Here is a 16,707-nt window from a genome sequence, read left to right on the forward strand (position 1 = left end):
CAGTGACACCTTCTCTCATCAGACAGGCAGACCAGCCCTGTGGTGACAGCTGACCGCACGCTCACTCGCTGCCCTTGCTTGACCGCATCTCCAGGCCCCACGGCACAGGGTTTTTGCACTTCCATCTTTCCCTGAACTAGAGCAGGATTCGTAGGAAGATTCCAGCGAACATCTCCTCCCCACATCCACTCCAGAACCACAGTGGGGAAAGTGTACTTGCTCCAGAAAAATGTCTTCCCTCCAAAGCACCATCTCGGCTCCGTCTGCAGGTCTGAGGGACCTTCAGTTTGAGTTGGGGCCAGAATCTCAAGCCAGACTCTGGGGCTCTGCTTGTGCATAGGCATTGTTTGGGGTCTCGCCAGACTGGACCTATCCCAGAGCAGAATTCCCTCACTCCTGGAGGTGCAGCCTCAGCTCCTTGTCCCCTGACATTCTCCAGAGTCCTCTGCCATCTCTGCAGCACCTTTTGTGATGATACTCCCATAGGGTACAGGTGCATCGGATTCATTTTATATAAACTTTCCAAAGGGACATTCATTCATTCTTTCAGTAAATGTTTATTGGGCACCTGCTACCTGCACACGTTGTGCCAGGCATTGGGATATGCAGACATGGTCCTGCTGTCCTTGAGGTCTGCCTAGGTAGCTTTTTTGTTTGGTTTGGTGTTTTTGTTTGTTTGAGACCAGGTCTCACTCTGTCACCCAGACTGAAGTAAAGCAGCATGATCATGGTTTACTTCGCCCTCAACCTCCCGGGTTCAAGCGATCCGGTCACCTCAGCCTCTCAGGTAGCTGGGACCATGGACGTGTGACACCATTCCTGGCTGATTTGTTTTTATTTTCATTTTGGTAGAGATGGAGTCTCACTGTGTTGCCCAGGCTGATCTTAAACTCCTGGGCTCAAGTGGTCATCCTGCCTCAGCCTCCCACAGTGCTGGGGTTACAGACAAGAGCTACCATGTTGGCCCTGTGTGGCTTTGGAACAGATGTTTACATGTGGATCCTGTGTGCGTCTGGCACCACTTCTTTCTCCTTCTACAGTTAGTGAGGAGCTAGAAATCACATCTGTCACCAGAAAAGGCCACAGATCTCTCTCTCTCAGTTCAGATTCGTTCCCAATTTTATAAAATCTCTAAAACCGACATCTAAAATGTAGGAAGTTTGGGTTGGTACCTTGAAGTTTCCTTTCATTTCTAAAACTCTTGATTCTAGGAGGTTTTGCAGCAATGTCAAGATTTGTTTTTAAAAGCCAGAATTGAAGCTGACAACTCCCAGTCAAAAGCAGTGTAGCTTCCACCATTGCCAGGGGCAGCCCTCAAAACGTGCTCAGAAGTACGGAGCCAAGGAGGCAATTAATTACCTGGCAGTTTCAGGCTGTGCTGTGACAGGACTGGCATGAGAACTTTCTCAGCCCCCGCAGTCCCTCTCTTTGTTCCTGGGTCCAGCTGAAGGTGCCTGTGGCAGGCACAGAGCAGGGAAAGGACATCTCTGCCTGTGAGGAGCCAGGAGAGGCAGAGGAGGAGCCACGTGGCCTGGGGACAGTTGTTTTTATAGTGTCCTGTCCCTTTTCTTGGTTCTCCAGGTGCTAATCTTGGTTTGACAGCTTTTGAAGGTCAGCAGCCTGGGCAAGCACAGCCCTGGGGCCGAACAATACCTTACACCGTCAGAGCTTTCACACCCGCGGTTCCTGATCCTCCCCACAGCCTTGTCAGACATAGAGAGCAGGCAGTATTGATCCCATTTCTTACATGAGGTGACTTTGGCTCACAGGGGTTACCTGCCAGGCAGCTGGTCAGTGCAGAGCTGGCTTCTCCCCTGGGCCTCGACCTGCCTCTTCCCTTATCCATCCCCAAGGCATCCACAGCCCCTGCTCTTGCATTTACCTCCCACGTGAACTAGCTGCTCAGTCATTGCTCTGGAATATGGAGTTGTCATCTAGAAACTAAAGGGATGGAATTAGGTAACCAGTGAGGTCCCTTCTATTGCCATTCTATGATTCTCTTCTTTGTAAATGTCATATGTGAGGTTCTGTACACAGGCCATTTTCTTCATTGTAGTTCCTCAGATGCATTGAGCTCTCCTGAGTTAGCGGAGAAGCTCAGTTGCAGCTGGCCATATTAAGGGTCATCTCCCACTGTGCTGTGCTGTGCTGCACACGCCTTCCTGTTTCTGAGGTTGGCTTTGGCCCGTAGGATGCAGGCAGCTGTGGTACGTGAAAAGATTGGAAGGGGCAAGTACATACCTCTCCTCTATTGGCTTCTCTGCCCTGGCCATGAGAAAATGACCAGGATGGATCACCTGGGTCCTGAAAACCTGGGAGCTTAGTAAATGTTTATTACATGGCATATCGATTTTGTGGTGGTTTGAGACCCACTCTAATTGACCCAGGAGCCTTATCAGTTAGGTCTGCACAGCTGACCAGATAACTTTCTTCCAGCCACCATCTAATGTGGACCAAGATGAAGTGTTGAAGGGGCAGTGGCTGTCCAGGTATGTTCCAGGAGAGCCCAAATTATGCATAGACATTGTTGCCCCAGCTTTGCAGTTTCATCCTGCCAAGACCCTGAGCCTTTGACTGGCTCGACTGCATTCTTCAGACAGGCGGGGCCACTGTGGGATGAGCTCCACTTCAAAGATTCTAGATGAAGGGGTGAGTGAGAAAAAGGAGTTCCAGATTGGCCAGTGGTCCCAGAAAAGGTCCATGGGAAAGCTGAGTGGGAACTCAGTACAGCCAGCTCAGATCATCAGGGCCTCAGGCATAGTCAGTTGATCCCCACAAGGGCTTTTGGATGAGAAGGAAGAAACTAACAATTGGGCAAAAATAATAATAATGGTGTTTAGAATAATGGTGTTTAGAAGAGCTCTAATATATTAGTATATTTTTATAGGTGTAATGCTCTTGAATTCATTTGAAGGGAAGTATTTTGTGAAAGTGGTTAAAGATCTTAAATAATTTAAGAGAATATAGGGAGGCCTGTGGTAGGATAGAAGTGAGAGGAAGAGATTAAGTTAACTATAGTTCTGAAAAGTAAGGTGCTAATAGCCTGTGTTGCTGAGAATGCAGGAAGCAAACAGTAAGAAGTTTTGAGGAGAAATAAGTAATCAGATGAGAAACAGACACAGCTTTACTGCAGAGTGTGAGTGACACCACCCGCAAATGCCATCCCGCTCTGAAACCTGGTCTTGCTTATCTGTCCTCACATTCCTCTTCCTAGTCTTCTTCCAGCAATCTCTGAAAAGAGGCACTGGTTCAGATGTGCGGGCTTCATCTCCCACTTGACATTTGTAGGGCTGTCCTGCAGAACTGCTTATCTCAAAAGTCTTTGGATCCAAAATGTGCGTTTTGATGTTTCCCCAAGCACCCAGCACTTGGAAAAGAGTAGGCGAAGCTGCTAACCTGCAGTGCTCCAGGCCAGTGGAAACTGTCAAATGAGGCCATTCACGTTGCTCTGCGAAGTAGCTTACCGCACGTGGATCTTCGGGTCTTTGGTAATTTGGTCAACTTTAATATGAGGAATGGTAAGAAATGAAATATATGTTGTGAGGGATAAAAAGAGAGGCATGGTTCTGTTGTCAAGCATAGGTTTTTGTGATGGTAAAATGCAGATAACATAAAATTTTCCATTTTCACCATTGTTAAGTGTGTGACTCAGTGGCACTAAGTACATTCAGTGTTGTGCAGCTGTCACCATCATCCTCTCTACAACTTTTCCATCATTGCAGCAGATGAGGGCACATCTCTTAGCTGCATAGCACACTGATACCTAGAAGTGGTGGATCTCCCATGAGCCCAGGTGCCTTCCAGATTCCCTGTCAGTGCGTTGGGAGCTCGGAGGAGGGGCCATGGTCTAGTTGCAAGCTCTACTCTGTCTCCCGTGAAGCTCGTCTCACTTCCCTGGGTCAGACTGGCCACGATCTCCAGCTCTCCCAGGGCGGCGCATGGGGCTCCCAAGAAGGGATAGATGAATGGCTGGGACAGCGCATGTGCTTCCTGGCCTTCAGCCCTGTCACCGTCTGTCTGCATTCCGTGCAGGGGCAGTACTTGCGGTCACTGAGTTGTAGTGTTGTTGAGCCAGTCCGTCGTCCAGCGTCTCTGTGGGGTGCAGGGATGCCTGGGAGTGCCTGTTCTTTACTTCCTGCCTGAGTCGGCTTTCTAGCTTTACCCCTTGATATCAGCCAGGCTTGGGGGTGTGATGGTCACTTGGATGTCTCAACTTGGCTGGACCATGGTACCCAGCTATTTGGTCAAATAGTAGTCTAGATGTTGCTGGGAAGGTATGCTGTTTAGATGAGATTAAAATTTAAATGGGTGGCTTTTGAGGAAAACACATTAGCCTCCATAATGTGGGTGGGCCTCGGCCAATCAGCTGAAGCCCTTAAGAAAATGATTGCTGGCCGGGTGCGGTGGCTCACGCCTGTAATCCCAGTACTTTGGGAGGCCAAGGTGGGTGGATCACCCGAGGTCAGAGTTCAAGACCAGCCTGACCAACATGGTGAAACTCAGACTCTACTAAAAATACAAAAAAAAATTAGCTGTGTGTGGTGGCGCATGCCTGTAATCCCAGCTACTTGGGAGGCTGAGATAGCAGAATCACTTGAACCTGGGAGGCGGCGGTTGCAGTGAGCCGAGATCGCACTACTGCACTCCAGCCTGGGCAACAAGAGTGAAAATCCATCTCAAAAAAAAAAAAGAGAGAGAGAAAGAAAGAAAAAGAAAAGAAAATGAAAATGATTGCTGTACCCCGAGAAAAAGGGAATTCTGCCAGCAGAGGGCCTTCGGGCTTCAGCAGCACCTTGTCCCTGAGTACCCAGCCTGCTGGGCTTCCCTGATTTTTGGACTTGCCAGCCTCTGATTTGCATGAGCCAGTTCCTTAAAATAAATACCTCTGCCTCTTCCTCCCACTCTCCCACCCTCCCACCTTCCATACATAATTGTGTTTATATATACACACTACTGCTTCTGTGTCTCGGGAGAATCCTGGCTACTACAGGGGGCTTCCTCTGGCGCACCTGGTTTATTTAGGCCTGTTTGCTTCTCTGATTCTCACTGCTGTTGACCACCTGGGAGTCTGAACTAGAGGGCCTGGGCAATGCTTTCTTCAGTGTTGCTTTTTTTTAGCTAATAATCTCTATTTATTTTTATTTATTATTTATTTATTTATTTATTTATTTATTGGTAAGAGTTGGACAGGTCCCTGTTTTCAAGAAGTTTTACAATAAGGAGATGGGAAGATAAGACTTGTACCAATGCAAATCTAGGCCTGGACTGTTTGGTTAACTACACCACCATAGACTGAGCTTCGTGCTTGGCCCCTCAGAACTAGAGAATAGAGAGAGCCCTCACTGCCTCTCCAGTAGGAGAGATGGACACGTTAAAAATACTCATTGACATAGAGTGACAAGTGCAGTACTGGAGATGTGTCTGTACATCACAGGGCTACAGGAAGGCACCTGCAGGGGTAAGAAACACCCCCAGAGGCGCATACGGCAGGGTGTGTGGTGTGGCAAAGGACAGAGCGGCCATGAGCTCTTGCCACAGCCCAAGCACCAAGACACCCAACGTTTTAATAGCAGCACTTAAGACAAGAATAAGCAGGCAGGGAATTATTTATAAGGTGGGGCTCAGGAAATCTTGAGATATGCTTGCTCCCTGGGTGCAGAATGCTGGGTATATATGAGGCCACAGCCAATGCCTTCTTTTTTGCCTTTCCCACTGCTGTTTACCCAGGCTGGCTTTCCCACTGCTGGTTACCCACTGCTAGATACCATGGTCCACTTAAAACAGCATACGGAAGTTCCTCGACTTATAATGGGGTTACGTCCCTGTGATAAACCCCTAGTAAGCTGAAAATATCTTGTCAGTTAAGCACAGTGGCTCACACCTGTAATCCCAGCACTTTGGGAGGCCAAGGTAGGCAGATCACTTGAGCCCAGGAGTTCAAGACCAGCCTGGGCAACATGGCAAAACCTTGTCTCCACAAAAAATGTAAAAATTAGCTGAGTGTGGTGGCACACACCTGTAGACCCAGCTACTTGGGTGGCTGAGGAGGAAGGATCCCTTGAGCCTGGGAGATCAAGGCTGCAATAAGCCATGATTGCACCACTGCACTCCAGCCTGGGTCTCAGAGCGAAACCCTATCTCAAAAAAAAAAGAAAATGTCTTAAGTCAAAAATGCATTTAAAGCTGGGTACAGTGGCGAGTTCCTGTAGTACCAGTAATGTGGGAGGCTGAGGGAGAAGACTGCTTGAGGCCAGGAGTTTGAGACCAGCCTGGACAACATAATGAGACTCCACTTCTAAAAAAAAAAAAGCATTTAATATAACTAACATACCAAACAGCATAGTTTAGCCTCGTCTACCTTAAACATGCCCAGAACACTTACATTATCCTGCAGCTGGGCAAAATTAACACAAAAGCCTCTTTTATAATAAAGTGTTGAATATTTCATGGTTGTTTACCCTCATGATCACCTGGCTGACGGGGAGCTGCAGCTGCTGCCACCACCCAGCATCACCACCCAGCACTGCACAGCATATCACTAGCCGAGGAAAAAGTCAACATTTGAAGGAATTTCTACTGAATGCCTACTGCTTTCACATGATCATGAAGTCAAAAAATCTTAAGTCAAACCAGTGTAAATTAGAGACTATCTGTATTTATCCTGTGTCACAGGCCTCCTAAGGACTGACCTAGATGTCAAAACACCCTCCAGCCCTACCCTGTTTGCAGAGGGGGTGCAAGCGTGGGAGCTAGCCAAGGTTCCCTTCCTCTCCCCTCATCTGCAGTCTCCCCTGTGAGCCAAGGAGGAGAAAAAGGAGAGGTTTATACGATGATGAATCTTCCAGTGTAGGGAAAAGCCTACTAATTGGGCGATTGGAGTTCCTCGATCCAAGATGTTGTGGCTGCTCATCCTGGAAGGCTGTGCCCTGTCTGTGGGTGGAAAGAAAACTGTCCGTCAGTTCTCTGCAGAGACTGCTGTTCAGGCTTCACAATGTCAAAAAGATTGAGGATCCAGCAGGAAAAATTGGCCAACGGGTTAATGTTCTGTCGACCTTTAGTGATTAATGCAGCCCCAAGATTCTTTGGAGCAGGAAAAAAAAAAATGATCCACTATTTTTTTTTAATGGTATAATCTAAAAGAGCAGATTTCTCCTATTTGAACATGTTGGGCCGGGCACCTGCCTCTGCAGCATGAGACCAGTGTTCCTGTTGGGATGTTGACAGATGGACAAACACCAAGGAGGGGCTGAAGAGCAGATGTCTGGGAGGTGTCCTGAGTGGTGTCCTGAGTGGGGCTTGGAGGGACATAGGGAGGTGTCATCTGAAGAAGACAGGACAGACTGTCTTCAGAGGGCTGGGTGGCTGTCATGTCAAGGAGGCAATTCTGAATGACAGCCCTGCTCAGTGGAGGCAGGGCTTCCGGTTCATGCTGGGCATTGACATACTCCGGAAGTACATGGGCTTTAGAAGCCAGAATTCAAGATGGAACCCCCAAGCAAAAGGACCCCTGCTTCCTACCCCCTGCACACATCGTGGAATCTGTCCAGGCAGAGCCCTCATGACATCTGTGAGGGACACTCTGAATGAGGTCCGTGCGCCCCGTGCTGCTAAGCTAGCTGACCTGGAAGCCCCTTTCCTTCCTCAGTCTCATCTGTGGATTCTGGCAGCTGCTTCTGGCATTCAGGAAAGAATGACGAACATTTACAGAGCGTGTGTTATGGGCCAGGCTCTGTGCTTAAACACTTCACATGCAGTATTCATTTTTCTCCACAAGGGCCTCATGAGGCAAGTAATGTCACTGCCACTGTTTCTTGGTAAGGAAACTGAGGCACAGAGAAATTTGCTATCTTGCCTAAAATTACATCTGTAAAGCAGTAGACCTGGGATTAAACCCAGCCATTCTGACCTTAGATCCCACCTTCTTAACCAACAGGCTATGTTGACTCCCCCAAGGAAAGAACTTTTCCTGATTTAGACAAAAAGCAAAGTATCTTTTATCCAGCTTAATGTAGGACAGTGGTCTAGCATCCGTGTCACTGATTTCCCTTGTTTTGAGACATACTATTTATGTTGAAAGAATTTAAGGAAGGTGTGCTAAAGTGTTTTTTTGCTTATTTGACTCAATCTTTGTACATACTAAGTGAAATATTTTGCTCTTGACCGATAGCTAATTGAATTGGCTCTAAAAGTGAGGGCCACCGTGGAATTAATTGGTTAGAGTGAATTTTGCTCGTGGATTCAGAAGCTGGGCAGGGCAGGACATGTGTCCATTTGTTTAATTGTGCAGTGAGGAGGATGCTGGCATGAGATCCTATCCAGGTTGGATGCAGTAAGTTGAGGATGGGATTGGCTGAGGTAGAAGACATCACTGTGGACCTCTTTGTGTCCTTGAGCAAGTAGCTGAGAACTACCTTCTTTCTCCATCTTTTGAATGAAGTTAATCCACCCATACGTCTTTACTGTATAGGACTTCAAAGATGACAATGAAGTATTTATTAAGTGCCCAGGTAAGTGCACCAGGTACTGAGTGGATCAGATTCAGCCCTCTCCTTAAAGAACTTAGAATCTTCAACTGCACAGACATGAGTGTGTACAGAGAGCCCACATGCTGATACGTGTCCCTCCTCCAACCTGTCATTTTGAAAGAACCACCTCAGGCTTTGAGCTTTGGGATGAGGTGAAGGCAAGGCTCCCACAGGGGTCAGCGGTGCTGAAGGTGCAGCCAGAGAGGAGAAGGACCGTGAACAGACTCAGCACATGAGCTCTTCCTGGGCATGGTCACGGTGAGAGGCATGAGAGAGAACCTGGGCAATGAGAGATGAAAGTCATCAGCATGGTGATGACTTAGAGACTTTGGTGGAAGCCCCAGCTAATAAATGAAGATGGCACAAGCAGCATTGTCCAGCAGGACTCTGCAATGATGGAAATGTTTCATATGTGTGCTCTCCATGACGGCAGTTCCTAGCCTCATGTGACTGTTGACTATTTGCATTGTGACTGGTGTGGCCACAGGACTGAATTTTTCATTTTAGTTTAATTTAAATGTAAATGAAAACAGCCATATGTGGCTGAAGGCAACCACACTGGGAGCACAGTTACAGAGCTTTGCTATATTAAAAAATCACTTCTATGTGCACAGTTTTCACTTAAAGACAATGGCCTTCCAAGGTGCATATGGCAATGTTGTCCTTACAGATAACCAAAGCAAGGCTCAGAGCAATTAAGTAACTTGCCCCAAAACCCACAAGCCAGTGAATGACAGCCTGTGCCCATGTATCCCAGCACTCACCCTCCCTGCCTCAGTTCCTCTCATGACAAGTGACTGTCATTTACAATTCACAGCTCTCTCAAGTGGCTGTCCCGTGCAGATGTCCCAGGTGACAGCCACACACACCCCCGATCTCATTCTGCATCTTCAGTGAGTGCAGATCATGCACTGCTGTGCTGTTTCCCCACAGCTGAATTACTTACACCTTCATGGCTCCTTGCACACTAGCGATAAAAGACTCAAGCAAGGGATCACCAGTCCCTACAATGTGATATCCTTCCCCCAGATATGCTCTTCACTGAGGAAACTGATTCGCTTCTGTGCTGAAAGAGAAGTAGGGTCATTCATTGGTCAAGACTGGTATAGCTGAACTAGGCTTTCTTCAGTTCTTTGTGTTGGAGAGGCAGAGGGTGCCCCGATCCCAGCAACAGCTTAGTGGAACTATCAGCTGGTGAGTCAGCAGCTACTGCCACTAGCCTTACTGTTCTTTTGAGAAGTTGAGGGAAAAGATGAACTGGATCCTGCATCTGGAGGTCGTGGGGACATTTCAGGAGAGCTAAGATAAATGCCATGTGCTGTATGTGTCCCCCAGGGTATTAACTGCTATAATCCATATTTCCTAAGATCCTTTTTGTTGTAATGTCAGTATAAAGTATGCAACATTGGAAATACTAGTCTGGGGCAAAGTATAATGCCATATAGTAATAAACTTTCATGCCTACTTTCCTAAATATATGCATTTAAAAATTAATAAATCATAGGAGCAAAACAAAACTTTTTAGGAAAAGTGAAAAGCTTGGCAGCCACCAAATGGTACGTTTTCCTGCCCTAGAGATACTTGTCAAACAGTCTTGTAGCTCAGAAGTGTCTGTGGCTGGCTGCATTTTGCCCAGTGATAGAAAGTCACCTATGTCTACACATTTGGTGGAACCATATTAATATGGTAATGCTTTCTCTAGAAATGTCTAGGGATTTATCTGACTTTTTGAAAAGCCGACTAGGAAGTAGTCACACATCTAAGTGAATGGTATTTCCTTCCGTGTTGTGTCTAGGGAGCTCTTGTAGAAAATACCCAACCCAGCGTCTGAATACATGTGTGGGTTCCCAGTGATTCTGCTGTTTCTCAGATTACTGGCAGGATTCCTTAGGATAGTCTCTTAAACCTGGACGCAATCATTAGCGTAGCTTGTATAGCTTAAGCATTTGTAGCAACAGGGCCTGGATGGGATAAGCCTTCGTTGGAGGTTGCTCATCCAACTAAGGGAAACAAGCTACTGCCTTTGACCCCTGACGTTATTGTGTCAAAGCAAACCAGGACCAGTCGGGTACCAGACCTGCCTGACCATCAGACCCAGCAGGACCTCTTGGATTGAGCCTTTTCCTGGCCAGATTTTGACTACCTTGCCAACAGTTTTTTTCTAAATCATGCCCTCAGCTGAGACTTTCAAGGTTACCATCTTTTGTATTTATTTAAATGAAGGTCCTACTTTATATTCACTTTTAGAAACTCATTATTTTATAGCCATGAGTGCCACACATTTGGGACTCTCTTTGGACTCTCATTGGTGCCACTTTTTGGCTGTATCCTTCTTCTAGATTTCCTAATAAGGAATCTTTGACCTTTGGCTCAGCGCCTGTCTCCTTTGCCTCAGTGCCTTTGGCTCAGTGCCTGTCCCCTTCTCCTGTGACATCCTAGTTGAGTGTCTGCTTCTTCAGAAGAGACTGGCTGGAGTCTGGAAAAATGGCAGTTTTCAGAGGTGCGTGTGTAGACACGAGGCTGAGTAATTTCAAGACAGTCCTGCAACAGTGCTGCCTTCCGTATCCTACCCAGGAGTTGTAAAATCTCAGCTGCACATCACTGGCATCTGGGAAAATATGTTAATTCCAAGACAGCAAGAGGCTGCGCTGATTCTCAGAGTCATCATCATCTCCAGGTGTGGAAATGATGAATAACCATTCACTCAGACCCTGCAGACACTGCAAATTCCAAATACTCCTATGCTTGAGTAATCCTGATAAGGAAGTTATTTTATAATTATTTTTAGTGGGTCATTTTCTGATTAGGTTTGTATTACATATTTAACATCAAAAACGTTAAAAGTCCAGCATAGCTGTCATTCTAATAAATACTTTTTATACAGAAATAGCTGTTTGAGTGTATAGTCAACATATCTGTATAAACACACACATACACACACACTTTCACTGTTTTATAATCTGGCTACTTTACTTGCAATGATACTGTGAACATTTTCTTTGTTATTAAATATTTTTTCTACATGACAATTTTTTAAAGTGTACCACATTCCATTATACCTACATATATAATTTTAACCAGTCTCCTCTTCATGTAAGATAATTAGGTCATTGTTAATTTTTTTACTATTATAAAAAACCCTGAAATGGACACGGTATTTTATATATAAATCCTTTTAACACATTTCTGATTGTTACCTTGGATTGAATTCCTGAAAGTGAAACTCATGAGTAAAATAGCATGAATATTTTTAAGGTCTTTACAAGATTTATTTTTAAATTAACAAATAAAAATGGTATATCTTTATTGTGTACAATATACTTTGAAATATGTAGACACTGAAATGACCAAATCGAGCCAATTAACATATACATCACATCAGATAGTTATCATTTTTTTGTGGTGAGAACACTTAAAATTAACCGTCTTGGCAATTTCCAAGAATATGTCGTTATTAAGTGTAGTCACCATGTGATGCCATAGATCTCTTGAACGTATTCCTTCTATCTAACAGATTTCGAATTCTTTGACCAATACCTCCCCACTCCCACTTCCATCCCCCAGCCCCTGGTAACCACCATTCCACTCTCTCCTATTAGTTCAACTTGAAGTTCACATGTAAGTGGGATCATACAGTATTTCTCTTCCTGTGCTTGGCTTATTTCACTTAGCTTAATGTCCTCCAGGTCCATGTCGTTGCAAATGGCAAGATTTCCTCCTTTTTAAAGGCTGAATAGTATTTCATCTTGTGTATATGCCACGTTTCCTTTATCCACTTATCCACTGATGGACACTTGTGTTTCCACATCTTGGCAATTGTGAATAACGCAGCAGTGAACGTGGGAGTGCAGGTATCTCTTAGAGGATCCTGATTTCAGTTCCTTTGGGTGTGTACCCAGAAGTAAGATTTCTGGATCCTATGGTTTTTCTATTTTTAATTTTTTGAGGAACTTCCATACTGTTTTCCATAACAGCCGTACTTCAAGGTCTTTGATTCATGGGCAAAATTTCCCTCCAGAAAGTTTATACGTATTTATACCAATCACCACAGTGCGCATTTCCCCCACGTCCTCACTGACGCTGAGTGTTTGGACGGGAACGATGTTGTTCACTGTGGGTCTTCATGACAGTACATTGAATCAGTCTGTTTCCCAGGGAATAAAACTGACGTCATCTCCACTCTGCTGGTTTCAGTCAGGTGGGGAAGCAGTCCATTTCTCAGCTATCACATTGTAGTTCTTCAGATGCATAGAAGTGCCTGGTGTGGAACCAGTGTGCCCCAGTGCGTGTTAGAACTCTAAGATACTCACAGGCTTCCTGCCCCTGGTGTGCACACACTTCCCCATTATTCGCTCAAACACTAATGTGGGTGTTGATGAGAAGGAATTTGGATTTTGCAAATGTATTATGGTCCTAAATCTGTTAACAAGAAATTATCCTGTATGGGCGCAACCTAACCAAGTAAGCCCTGAAAAGGAACCAGGCTCTTCCTCACAGAAAGCACAAGAAAGCTTCAGGAACAGTCCCCATTGCTGGCTTGCCTTTTTTTTTTGAGACGGAGTTTCACTCTTGTTACCTAGGCTGGAGTGCAATGGCACGATCTTGGCTCACTGCAACCTTTGCCTCCTGGGTTCAAGTGATTCTCCTGCTTCAGCCTTCCGCATAACTGGGATTACAGGCGCCTGCCACACTTGGCTAATTTTTTGCATTTTTAATAGAGACAGGGTTTCACCATGTTGGTCAGGCTGGCTTCGAACTAATGACCTCAGGTGATCACCCACCTCAGCCTCCCAAAGTGCTGGGATTACAGGTGTGAGCCACCGTGCCTGGCCAATCATTGCTGGCTTTGACAATGGAAAAGGTCATGTGGCAAGGACTACCTATTGCCCCCAGGAGCTGAGAGCAGTCCCTGGCTGACGGCCAGCAGGGACACAGGACCTCAGTCCTGCAGCCATAAGGAAACAACCTGAATGCAGATCCCAAGCACCAGATGAGAACCCCACCAGTCAACATTTTGATTGCAGCCTTGTGCTGCCCTGAGCAGAAAAGCCAGCCGTGCCCTGCTCAGACCTCCAGCCTACAGAACTATGAGCTCATAAATGGACGCTGTTGAAGCCACTGAGTTTGTGGTCATTTGTGATGCAGCAATTAAAAAAACAATACATAGCATTTAAAAATTTGAGTGTAGATATCTGTATAGAAACCACAGGCAACATGTAGCTGCGTGTGTTAATGTATAAATAATCTGTGGCGGGCTCAGATCCGTCGAAGTTCTCAAGCAGTTCTGGTTTGCAGTGACTTACTGTCATCCAACACCACATTTTATGTTGTGTTTGTTTGTTTGTTTGTTTAAGACATTCTTGCTAAGTCACATTTCTTGCACCCGTACTGGAGGATTTTTTGAACATGCTCTTCTTCAGTCCATTAACTTTCCTGCCTCTGCCCCTTTGATGATGTTCATGGAAGCAGCATGAAACAACGTTTAAAAATTGCTCCCACACGTCCTCTTTGTTGGCCTTGGACTCTTGGGCAAATGATTAGCCCTCAGTCCTGTCTCCTCTGCACCATGAGGGGAATCAACCTCTTCTGCCTGACTGATGTGGGTCACTGTAAAGAACAAATTTAACAGTCATTATGAACATACCTTGTCAATTAAAAAGCTGTATTCAGGGCCGGGCGCGATGTCTCACGCCTGTAATCCCAGCACTTTGGGAGGCCGAGATGGGCGGATCATGAGGTCACAAGATCAAGACCATCCTGGCTAACACAGTGAAACCCTGTCTCTACTAAAAAATACAAAAAAAACTAGCTGGGCGAGGTGGCGGGCACCTGTAGTCCCAGCTGCTCGGGAGGCTGAGGCAGGAGAATGGCGTAAACCCGGGAGGCGGAGCTTGCAGTGAGCTGAGATCCAGCCACTGCACTCCAGCCTGGGTGACAGAGCGAGACTCCATTCCCAAAAAAAAAAAAAAAAAAAAAAGCTGTATTCAAATGGAAAGTACACAGATACATGTATTCCTAACAGGTGAGATTGCCTTTAATTTTATTTATAGTGAATTTAAGTCATTCCTGTGTTTGAAAGCTGGGGAATGTGTTTGCACAGTCCCATTACCCGCAGCTGCTTGTTCTTTTCCTCCTCTGCCTTGACCTTTCCAAACTGAAGCATCTGGTGCTGAGTCACCAGTCGCCAAGGCCATGGGGTGTGCTTGGGGGTGACCTAGAGCTCCTGTGAGCTGAAAAGATGATGGGGGCTTTTCCACGGACTCCCAGCCTGATGACTAAGACCCGGGAGACCCATGCTTGCTGAATACTCAGGCTCCCAGCCTGACACTGCTATGAGCACGCTAACCTCTGTCTGTTTCTATTAAAGATTTACGTCCACCTGAAGGAAGGCGGGGGCCCAGATGGCCTGGACGCGCTGAAGAATAAGCCCCAGCTCCACAGCATGGTGGCCAGGAGCCTGTGCCGGAACGCGGCAGGCAAGAACTACATCATCTTCACCGGGCCCAGCATCACCAGCCTGACCCTGTTTGAGGAGTTTGAGAAGCAAGGTAAGTCAAGTAGGGAGCTAGTGGGGACGTGGCCCTGCCTCCCCCAGGAAAGTGGTGGAAGAGGTTCAGGTTGGGGTACAGATGCGTGATGGCCAGCACAGACCACAGGATGCCAGGTGATGAGGCCCTTCCTTGAGGGAACAGATGCATCTCAGCCACCCTGTGTGCTGGACTCCGCTGGGCACTAGAGATTGCAAGGTGTGTGAGCCACGGGCTCAAGGTCTAGAGGACGTGTCTAGACCTTGCGCCAAGCTCTGCCCGGTCTTTGGGGCATTTCTTTGTATGTCCCCTGTTGGAAATTCGCAGCCATCAAAAGCCTGTGTGCCCTGGGCACAGCTCCTAGTAAGGCTCTAGGAAGTCTCTGGAACTCACCCATCCTCTATAATGTGGCCCCTTCCCAGGAGACAGACAAGAATTGTGCGAAGACGGGAAACAGTACAGTGGGCCTGAGAAAAGTCTTAGGTATTCTGGGTGCTCAGGTGCTTGGTGCATGTGTGGCAAAGACTAGGCAACCCTTCCATGGCTCTGGAGGACATAGGGTCTATAGATAAAGGAGATCTGGACCAGTTCAGGGAGCCCCGTGGCAAGCTGCCTTGGCCTTCGCTTTGTCCTGCCTTTGGGGATTTAGATCTGGTACACTCACGAGAAACACAAAAAGTGCCAGCTCCCCTGCAGCAGCCACTAGACTAGAATTACAGACCTTTTGCTCAACAGCAGTCAGACATCTGACCTTAAAACTAGACCCTCTTAAGTAACAAGATGTAGACAGCTGACATCCCAGATCCCTGGCAGCTGCAGTGAGGCCGCAGCCCTGGACTTCACTTTTTGCTGGCCTCAGCTGCATCTTACTCATCTGCAAAGCCCAGGGCTCAATAGTTGTTTGTTGGAAGAATCAAGGGTAGAGAGATCAGACGATGTGAAGTGGGACTGTGAAAGTAAAGCGAGACAAAATTGGCCCTGAAGCACAGTGCCCAGCTGCTTTGGAAGAATGGTGGGTTCTCTGTTCGAGTTCAGAGTGAGAACCGGGACTGCCATCTGTCCTGCCCACTTGTGCAAGGCTGAATGCAGGTACTGCGAGTGTGGTGTTTGTGTGTTCCATGGCCTGTTCCCTGCCTCACACCATCAACCTGGACTGAAAGTAGAGGGGTTATATATGTGTATGTATGTATGTATGTGTGTGTCTGTGTATGCATCTGTGTATCTGTGTGTGTGTATGTGTATGTCTGTTGGGGTGTGTGTGTGTGTGTCTATATGTGTCTTTGTGTCTGTGTGCATCTGCGTGTCTGTGTGTGCGTCTGTGTCCATGTGTTCATCTGTGTGTTTGTGTCTATGTGTGGCTGTGTCTGTGTGTGTGTGCGTTTGTGTCTGTGTCTATGTGTGTGTACCTATGTGTGTGTCCATGTGTGCATCTGTGTTTGTGTCTGTGTGTCTGTGTGCATCTGTGTATTTGTGTGTATCTCTGTGTGTGTACCTGTGTCTGTGTCCCTGTGTCTGTGTGTCTGTATCTGTGTCTGTGTGTGTGTCTCAGTGTGTGTCTGTGTACTGTGTGTATGTGTCTGTGTGTCTGTATCTGTGTATGTGTGTGTCTGTGTCTGTATGTGTGTGCATCTGTGTTTGTGTCTGCGTGTGTCTGT

General features: G+C 46.6%; 1 protein-coding gene across 1 annotated transcript in view; it reads left to right on the forward strand.

Moving 5' to 3' along the window:
- PGBD5 (piggyBac transposable element derived 5) overlaps window positions 1–16,707 on the forward strand; it is a 106,352-nt gene that overhangs the window by 75,266 nt on the left and 14,379 nt on the right. Inside the window, exon 4 of the mRNA XM_023191820.2 lies at window positions 14,893–15,073. Within this exon, the coding sequence (XP_023047588.1) occupies window positions 14,893–15,073 (181 nt within the window). The remainder of the gene's footprint in view (window positions 1–14,892; window positions 15,074–16,707) is intronic.

Source organism: Piliocolobus tephrosceles, chromosome 1 (genome assembly GCF_002776525.5).
Source record: "Piliocolobus tephrosceles isolate RC106 chromosome 1, ASM277652v3, whole genome shotgun sequence".
Classification (NCBI taxonomy): domain Eukaryota; kingdom Metazoa; phylum Chordata; class Mammalia; order Primates; family Cercopithecidae; genus Piliocolobus; species Piliocolobus tephrosceles.